This window comes from Rissa tridactyla, chromosome Z, assembly GCF_028500815.1.
Source record: "Rissa tridactyla isolate bRisTri1 chromosome Z, bRisTri1.patW.cur.20221130, whole genome shotgun sequence".
Lineage (NCBI taxonomy): Eukaryota > Metazoa > Chordata > Aves > Charadriiformes > Laridae > Rissa > Rissa tridactyla.
Genome location: NC_071497.1, coordinates 9450948 through 9460832, shown reverse-complemented (window position 1 = coordinate 9460832; position 9885 = coordinate 9450948). Strand labels below are relative to the sequence as shown.

General features: G+C 43.2%; 1 protein-coding gene across 1 annotated transcript; it reads right to left on the bottom strand.

Moving 5' to 3' along the window:
- Positions 1–951: 951 nt before the first annotated feature.
- On the bottom strand, positions 952–9677 carry ANKRD34B (ankyrin repeat domain 34B). Its single transcript, XM_054185868.1, has 3 exons — positions 9463–9677; positions 4694–4826; positions 952–4099 (listed from the first exon to the last, which is right to left on the bottom strand). The coding sequence occupies exon 3, from the start codon at positions 4053–4055 to the stop codon at positions 2499–2501; it is 1557 nt and encodes a 518-aa protein (XP_054041843.1). The 5' UTR covers positions 4056–4099; positions 4694–4826; positions 9463–9677; the 3' UTR covers positions 952–2498.
- Between the last annotated feature and the right edge of the window lie 208 nt (positions 9678–9885).

The window sequence follows — 9885 nt, the reverse complement described above, 5'->3', positions numbered from 1 at the left end:
TCTGTGTAATCGTCGTTTCTGCCTGGTATACGCAGATGCTGATCCAGCAACATCTCGTGAAGTAAAAGGCAGAACCTGAATGGAACCAAATACTGCATCACCTTCACCATGTTTCCACCAGTATTTAAGAGCTCTTAAAATGTACGTAATTTCACTTTTGGAACTTTCTCATTTTTGGATGCTTAATGCACGAACTCAGGTGGTGGGGTTTTTGTTGTTTGCTTTTTTTACCATAGTGAACACTTTTTGCTTGTGTATGTACAGAGACTGGGGCTTGCCAGCCAATCCACCATGACCAAGACTCTTTCAGTGGATGAACAGTCCATCTCTAATTAAAAAAAAACAAACAATGGGTATGCCAGCAACATTTTTGTGACTGGCACTGATTGTTCTTGAGGGGTGAGAAGCTAAACAAGTGTGACAATCATGTCTAGGTACATCAAACGTGATCGCGTAGTGCAGCTCACCATGGGCCTTCCCAGCTGTCACCAGGTTAGCAGAGCTGTGACTGCAGGAGGGCAACGGACACCACGGCTTTCAAGACCTGGATTTTGTGGGCAAGAATTAATTTTGACAATTGTGATACCGATTTGCATCTTTGCTTATTCTAGCTACCTTTGAGAGCTTGGACAGAGAATCAGCGGTATGATCATCTGCCTTCCAGCAGTCGTCACTAGAGATTGGAGAGATTTTGTGTCACAAATTTGATTTCAAGATTTAAATTTGTAGTTTCAGATCAGTGCTTGATATACAACTCTGCTGTGTAGAGATGTAAACCATACTCCTTTGCTTTCCAGGTGTCAAATGTTCCCTTCTTCAAAATATGCATATTATGAATTTTTGGACACTTTTCTGTTTCTACATTAAAAGGTATTTACAGAGACTGTATATTTATCATCCACTTGAAATTGTCTTATAATAAGGGCAATGCTAAGTAAAATTGCAGTTATTTGTAAGGTAATGCCAGACTGGGTGAATTTTAAGTGATGCTGCAAGAAGGCAGATAATGCCCAGTGTATTTTCAGAAAAAAAGCATCTCATTTCAGTATACAGAAATTCACATTATACAGACACAATTTCAATACAATTTCTGTAAATTATGACAAAACAGAACACATTCAATATTTTTCAGTCTTCAAAAGATGAGTTATAAAATGCCAGAAATCAACCAGCTATAGAATGTACACAAAGACAAAGTGGATATGTGGACTTGCAGAACACTAAATGGGAAGGAAAAATAGATTTTAGATAGACATACTTAAAAATATGCAACAGCTTGGAGGCAACAGCATGTTTCTCATCTGTAAGAAATTCAGTCCTCTGCTTTAAATTAGGCAAAACGAGGACTTCCATCTCCCAGGTGAGTATCGTAGCTGTCAGATTCCTTTTAGGTCTGTCTGAGCAGGAGGACAGAGCTCTTCCTTGCTCCCAAGCATGTGTGTGAAGTGTTGTTGCTGATCAAGACAACATCTGGATGCGTACCACCATCTGTATCCTGTCTTGAAAAGAAACCCAGACCTGTGACTGGGGCCAAAGAGCTCCTGCATGATCTGAAGATCTGTGCTTTGGGAGTCTGGAACTACAGAAAGTAATGGACCCTAGTTTACATACAGCTTCTGCCTCTCCCAACCCTTTCTCTTTTTAAATGAGCAGATTCCAGCAATCTCATAGCTTGAGAAGCCCAAGTTGACTGACGTACCGCATTGACACTGCAAGCAGGGCTTGGTCATTTTACAGGAGGTTATTTAGGACTTGTTGCTCGCTGTGCTGGCTTCTTGACTTGGCCTCCAGGCATTGTGTGCTGAACTTGAGCTCTCCAGCACTCTGGCTATCACGCTGACTTCCAGTGGGCAGCAAGGCGTCTAAAGCAGGCTCCCAGTTTTCAGCTGGGATTTTCTGGGCATAGCTATGCATGCAGCACAGCTCTGCTACACGAATTTTACTGACTCTGCGTATTGTCCGTTTACGTGCGGCAAACCACTGAAGCTAGAAGACACTGCTATGTACAGCTGCCACTGCCCACCCTTTGTGCACACTGGTTGTGCCTGGGATTTAGGGATATTGCACAACTTGGACGGAGTCAGTCTGGTGTCTAGCATCACAGTCAAATGTTTCAAATTCCCAAATCCCACCTGTACCACCTTTCTGGTGCAGAAAGAGCACACGTTTGGGGAAACCTCGGAGGCATAGCATTTCCAACCTAAAATGAGAACTGCAGTGCCTGAGACCCATTGTGTGTTCAGCCTGTCACAGGTAAGATTTCAGTGCTGAAGTTGAAATCATTATGAAAACAGTATAATAAATATTCCTCAGTTTCCAGAAAGCAGCATTATTAGTTAAGTATATCTTTTCATGTAGTTTCTAAGCTATTTAACTCATTCCAAGGCAGAGAGCCTTACATCACAGACCTGCTGTCTTTTGTGATATGTATCATTACAATCATGTAATGCAGTGAATATGTACATATCTTAATGATTTTGCAACGCTTTAATCCCCTGTTAAAAATTCACTAGTTGCTTAATCTGCTCAGTCTGTAATGACTGCCTCCTTAGAAGCATTTTCGTATTTTTGGTCTCCTTAGGAAAAGCAGGTGCTGCTGGTACTAAGTGTTTTTGTCCACAAGAAATCATCCCAGAAACCCTGTTTATGAAAGTAATATCTGGAATTGGGGGGTGAGGATTCACATTCAGTGGGGGAAGAAAACCTGGTCTTGCCTGAGCAATATGATCCAACAATAAGGCTCCTGAACCCCGCCTTTCTAGAAAAGCTTGATTTCTCCTGCTCAGAGCAACAGAAGGCATGTTCTCCAGTACTTCTCTAGAACTTGATAACAGAGAATGAGATGGAGAAAGAATCTTTTTCTTTGCTATCACTGACTTACTGTCTTCTGCAGCAGCAGGACTTAGACTAGTAGTTAACTGAGAATCGGAGCTGTAGTGATTTGCTCCTGAATTTCTTTTCTGGATAATACTACTGAGGTTTGAAATGAAGCTGATTTGTCCTGAACTGGCATCCTTACCCATAGGAATCCCACAGGGGTTATGTTTGTCTTCAACATAAGGAATCTGAGAGTTTATCTCATCATATGATAATTTCCTTGATCCAGTTTGATCAAAGGTTTTCAATAAATGAGCAGTGTCTTTTATGTCAATACTCTGGTGCCTGGTGATGAATCTCTTTGATAAGGCAAGGCCATTGATTTTAAAAGAGAGCTCTTCTTCTGGAGTAATATCCTGAAGTTCTTCTTGTAAAGAGGCAATTTTATTCTGGTGAAACAGTGACGGAGAGCTCTTTATCCAAGGCTCAGACTGTAGCCGTGTCACTTGTGCCAGCTTGGTCCCTACTTTTGTTGAGCTGGATTTTCTCGTTGGTGAAACTGTTTGAGATGAGTTGTCCATGCTTCGTGGATGATCTAGATCTTTAAAGCTGAACAGTACTTTTTTAGTTTCATTTGAACTTGAAAGTGGGGATGGAGACGTTTTCAGTTCTATTTCCGATGGGGAAGTGCAAGCAGTCGGGGAATAGCATTCCTCGAGGTCTGCAGGAGGCACATTTAGGTACTGCTTCGTCTTCTGCCTTCCCGAGGCGGACTTGTCCGTTGTGATGATGATGACTTCTTTTCCTCGTGCCCTGCAGGCATTAAGAAGAACTTTCAGGGTCTCCTTGTCTCCAGAGTTTATGGCATAGACAAGTGCAGAGCAATTGGAGTGATCTTGCAGGCTTGGGTCAGCTCCACTTTTCAGTAGCAAAGATACCACTTCAGGCCCTGCTTTTTCCAAACACGCGTGCATCAAGGCTGTCTTTCCACATTTGTCCTGTATGTTTGGATCAGCCTTGTTTTCCAGTAGGTATTTAACCATCTTTGCCTTGCTGACACTCTGCGAGTCCACATGTTTTGTCCTACAAGCAATCATTAAAGGGGTTTCACCTCTGTCGTTGCTCTCGTTGATGTAGGCACCACCCTCCAGTAACAGCCTGGTGAGGCGAAGTCGGCTCTGGTAGACGGCTCTTATCAGGGAATTCCCCTCCGCTGGCAGCTCCACCGTTTCAGTCATCACACTTGTCCCACTTACACCTTCCTAGTGGCTGGACAGAACACCTGGTTTTCACAGAGAAAGCAGACAGGCCCCACAGAAAAAAGAAAATAGGAAAAAGAAAAAAGAGGGTTTAACTGTACAAATTGTTCCTGTAAATACCCTTGTACTTTCTGAAAAGAGCATGAAGGGGGGAAGGAAAAAAAAAAAGTATTCCCACCTCCTAGACTCCAAGAACTGCATTAAAAACCTAAAATAATATTTGGATGTAGTTATAACATTTATAGATGCGTAAAGCATGGTTGTCACCTTTTTTTTTTTTAATAACTGTTCTCCCTTTTGTCACACTCTGCCAAATAAGCTGCAAGAAAAGTTTAATTCTCCACACTCTAATGGCTTTATACTCAGAACACCCAAGAAGCAAGAACTGAATGAATCCTGCAGTGTTTCTGTTCATTTATGTGAGATAGTATCACATTCACTCATTCTTTCTCCTAAGATGACAATGCTAAACACCTAGAAATTAATGAGTTCATGCTTCTTAATAAATAAGAAAATCAAGGATAGTAAAATATTTTTTATCTAAGAAGAAACTGTTAAATGCGTGGCAAATATCAATGTATTTTATAAAAGTAAATACAGCTGTGGAAGTACGCTACCTTCCTCATGTTCCTTTGAAAACATGCTAGTCGCAGTGAAGCAGCATAAACGAAGTGATGCACAACCTGTGCCACTCATCCTGGGGATCGGGGGGCTGAGAGGAGTCCCATACCTGGGCAGACAGTATCATCTCTAAAACAAAAGAAACATTCAATAGCATCGAAGAACATCTGGAGGTCTCACACAAAAAAAATTAAGAGCTGAACGGAACACAAATATATATATATTTATATTATAAATAACAAAAGGTCTTGTATGAATGTAAACCTGCATACATGCAACTAATACGATCCAATTACTTTTATTTATGTCTTTTATGTGCTTGCTTACCCATGTGTAGGGAAAACTTCTAGACAAAAAAAAATCAATATTTAACAGTTGGCAGAGCAATATAATTCCAAGACAAGATTCAACATGGATATGAAAATTACATTTGTTTATTTACAATATATTTGTAGAGAAGTAGAAATGTGTAATTAGTTTAACTGCAAAGGAAATTAACAGAGATTACTTTTTATTTGCCACTGAAAGCACTAGTAATGTTCTGGTGAAGAACTGAAGAGCAGTAATTCCATTCTTTCACACTGGAGTTTTACTTTGAATTCCAAAATCAAAGGATGATACACAGAATCACAGAACGGTAGGGTTGGAAGGGACCTCTGGAGATAACCTCGTCCAACCCCCTGCCAGAGCAGGGTCACCCAGAGCAGGTGGCACAGGAGCGTGTCCAGGTGGGTTTGGAATGTCTCCAGAGACGGAGACTCCACCACCTCTCTGGGCAGCCTGTGCCAGCGCTCTGCCACCCTCAAAGTAAAGAAGTTCCTCCTCGTGTTTAGGTGGAACTTCCTATGCTCAAGTTTGTGCCCGTTACCTCTTATCCTGTTGCCGGGCACCACTGAAAAGAGCCTGCCCCATCCTCATACCAATTTAGTTTGTTCCTAAAGTCCAACAAACAAAAAAAAGTCAGCTCAAACACACATGACATTTTTATTATAGTTTCCTCCCTGCCGTTTATTTCACTCCATAGCATCGTGCTCTGCAGCTACAGGTGCTTTTGCTACGCAGTGACATTCAGTGGCTTATCAGTCACAGTGAGAACAGTTAGCTAGTGTGCTTCATACTTGCAGTGGGTTAATTCAGTATTTAACTATTATTCAATATAGTCGTTGTTTGGTGGCATGGTGTAACAATGGTCATGAGCAGCATGTATTCAGGTGAGATACCTCACAATATTTGGTATGTGAGGGAAAAAAAACATGAGATGAACCAGTTCACCTTTGGCAGCATTTATTTCTGGGCTTGCGGCCCTCACAGAGACTGTGCACTGTGTCTATGACTGCAGTCCTGCTCCAAACAATTAAGGAGGATGAAAGAAGCCAGAATGTCTCTCTCATGAGAGCAAACATCCCACTTCTGCTCAATGCTGAGAGCGGGGGCACGGCTGTGGCACTATCATCTTCTTTTGACCGGTTGTTTTTTTTTCTTCCCCTCCGTCTTGATAAAACATTTTTAAAAAGTAATTGCATTGAAATTACTTTAAGGATTCATTCCATTATACTGAAAGTACATGATTCAGTAGTGTCTATCTCAGCTTTCATTGATGTGCAAATCATTATTGTGAAATGCATATTTTTGACAAGTAATATATTCAAGATTATTATCAAGTCTTTTATAAACGTATCCAATTAATTTGTGCATTTAGGTTCCCAGAAACAAACTAAAGAAAAATATCTTTTAGATAGCACACGTGCTAGGGTTCTGATGGTGTTCTCCCTTGTTTTTGACCTACCTGGAAGTCATTGGTGATTTTACATTTCTTTCATATTTATCTAAAGCTCTTCTGATACTTAACTGCTCACTTTACTGAAGTGATGCCATATAGCACTTCTTTGAATGAAAAGACACAAGTCTTTTTATCAGTAGAAATACCTTTTATGGACAAAAGAACATTAATATTTAAACAGGCACAGAGAGAGAATAATGCTACTTGAAGTCCTGCAGCAGGTCAATGCTGAAAATGAGACTGTCTTTCTGCCATACGATCTAATGCCTCCAACTGCTTAAATTAACTGTCTACATAGACTTTACCAGGACTGTAAACCCGAGTGAGGGTAGAGGAAGGCTAGTCTAAGACAATAGTTAAAGTTTGAAAGTTGGAGTAGACTGTGTTGCCAGGATGTTGTGTGAATCCAACCTGGAGAAAGCCCAAGATGTTTTTGTGCAGGCAGGTCAGCAGCTCCAGTGTGCCCGAGATCTCACTGGGGCCTGTAGGTACTAACAAATTTCATTTCAGAAACCAAACTAATCATTCTGTACACAGACTGTCAGGTCTGCAAAGCAGGCTGGCTAATCCCTGCAAGAAGGAGCACAAGAATCAGTGCTGCCAAGATCCAGCCACGTTATTTGTAGGTTGATCTACACTTCCCACTGAACAGGAAAAGAGGGCAGCGTGGGGCAGGGGAAAGTGGAGAAAAAAATATATAAAGCAGGGAATAAAAATCCCTCAAAACTTCTTAATCAGATACAATATGATAAAACGAAGTGTTACAGGTTTGTACCCAGAACAATATAAAGCAGAATACATTCCTGGATGCTGGATGAAGGCATGATTTCCCCTGGAGAATCTGTTAATTACAGGAGAATGTGCTTGGGGATGTGTCATCCTAAAATTGCCACTGTGCAATGCAGAACAAAATGCAGATGGACTCTGTAAGACCCACACTGGCACCAACCAGTGGAAATAACCATGGCACACCTGGACTGGGCACAACCTGCTCCGAAAAAAACCCACAGCTAGCTATTCTGAAGAGAAAGACCACAGTTCAAGCAGGATCCCTCAAAGACTAATTTATTTGATAATTCATCACACATTGATACTGAACAGATTGGGATTATAAAACATTCCTAAATCTAATTAACTGCGATGTCAGAACCACTACATGTGTTACTGAGATGTCATGACTGACACAGCTGCTTTTTGTCTGTGGAGGTTAACTTCTGCCAAAATAGCAGTTTAAAGCATGAGGAACTATACAACCCGGTGTGCGACACTGAATCACGAACTGGTCTTTCAGATCATCCACAAATTTCAGGTGTTCTTGTACAAATTTTCCTGGAACACTCTGTGTGTCTAGCAAGAGCTTCATTTTATTTTCAAAAAGCAATATTGTCAAAAAGCAAAAAGTGGAAAGTGCTCTGAGATGAAGTAGTACAAAGCACCTTGTAGTATGAAAATCAATTTTTTAAGCCGATGATGATTTGTTTCCAAGAATTAGATAGCTGCTGTTGTGTATTTGTGCTGGGTCCTATCCTGAGATCAGGCTGGCAAATGTAAGAGTGATAACCCAGAGTCCTATTCTGATACAGGTCCTGCTGCCATCATAGCGGGAAAAGCCACAAAGACTTCAAAAGTTTTAGCAATTCTTCCTCCAGCTCTTGTTTCTTGATTTGTGAGCAGCATTTAATTACACGGAGAAATTCTCACAGTGTTTTGTTACATCTAACAGCAGAAATAATCACAAAATTCAGGGGGAAAAAGCTCATTGATGTATAAACAAACATAAACAGAAATAACATTTTCACAAGTAACAGAATGCTATGAATCAATGCTCTTGCAAGATACTCCTCGCTTTTTCAATGTGAAAGCCAAATTTTCTGCCCTTTGTGCCTCAGCACTCTCAGTTAACACAAATAAGCTTTCACAGTAGCATTTAGAGAGTCTAAAATCATTCCAGTAAAACCAAGCCATCAATTCTCATCTCCAAAAAAATAGCGTAAGCCTTTAAATATTGTGATTCTTCGTATTCATGTTAACCCCCTGTGAATTCTCTCAGTCAGTATGAGAACTCTGATTTCCTACAGTGTCATAAACACGTTGAAATTTACCACATGAGAATAACTTGATTAAAAAATTACCATTTTAACACAGCCAAAACTTGCCCACCTTCCCCCAGAGTTGCCAGAATCAAGTCCAGTTTTGGAAACCTATCCTGTAAAGCGCAATTTTCCACAGTGAAGCCTCTGTCATCTCTTCAGCCTTGCTGTTCTCCAAGGTTAACTGCAGGATGGTCAGGATCTGTGTGTTTCTCACTCTTCTCACTTAAAATCTGCTGTGTGCTTTGGAAGAAAGTTTGGAGAGGTCCAGCCAGCTCATACAACAGCTTTCTCCTGTCATAGCGTTCATCCTCTTTCCGAGTACTCTTTCCCATTTGGAGGTATTTTCTACTGCAGTAATTACTGCCAGAGAGTGGCAGGAGCACGATGGAGAGCACCGAGAGCGGCAAGTTTTCACTGGGGCTCTACATTAAGGTCAATGTTGTTGCTCACTCCTGTCTCACACAACCCTGACTTCCAACCTAATGGCTCTAACCATTTCCCTGAGGGACGTGGAAAAAAATGGGACAGGCAACTTCTCTAACAGAGAAGTTACAGAGAACACACCTGAAAAATATAAAAGCCGGCTGGAAGAGTAAGCATGATGAAGGCTTTTACCTTAAAAATTCTCCGAGAAGGAAGGGGCCGGTGTTTGAACTGAGAAGAGCCTGACAGAACCGCTTTGCCAACACAAACATCCCACACAAAATAACATCCCATCTCTTCAGACACCGACCCGAACCCTCCCTCGGCATTCTGCCCACCCCAACCTGCCATCAAACGCTAAAAAACCCGCGCCATCCCCTTCGTGTGGGGAAAGGCGAGGGCAAGGCGCCTCGGCAGCGGTCGGAGGTGCCGGGGGGAGGGCAAGGGGAGCGTTTTCATGTGTTTTTACCTCCTGCCGCCTCAGGGCCCGCCGGGCGGGAAGGGTCGCGCCTGCAGCTCCTCGGGCAGCTCCGGGCGAGGGGAGCGCTCTGCCGTTCCCGCGCCGCCCCACGGAACAAGCCCCGCCGCGGCGCGCAGCGGCCGAGCGGCGAAGTTCAGCTGCCACCGTCCACCGACCTGCCTTCGGCGGCACCCCCGGCCGGGCCGATCCGCCCGCGAGGCGCCGACGGGAGCGCGCACCCTGAGGGAGACGGCGAGGAGGCGCGGGCTCCCCGGCAGCCTCCCGCCCGCTCCGAGCGGCGCTGAGGGGAAGCGAGCAGCAGCCGCCACCCGCGGCTTACCTGCGGGGTGAGGCGGGGCCTCCCCGCCGGGGCTGAGCGCCGGCCGGCCGGCGGGGCGGGGCGGAGCGGAGCGGGCAGCGCGGTGGCCGCCT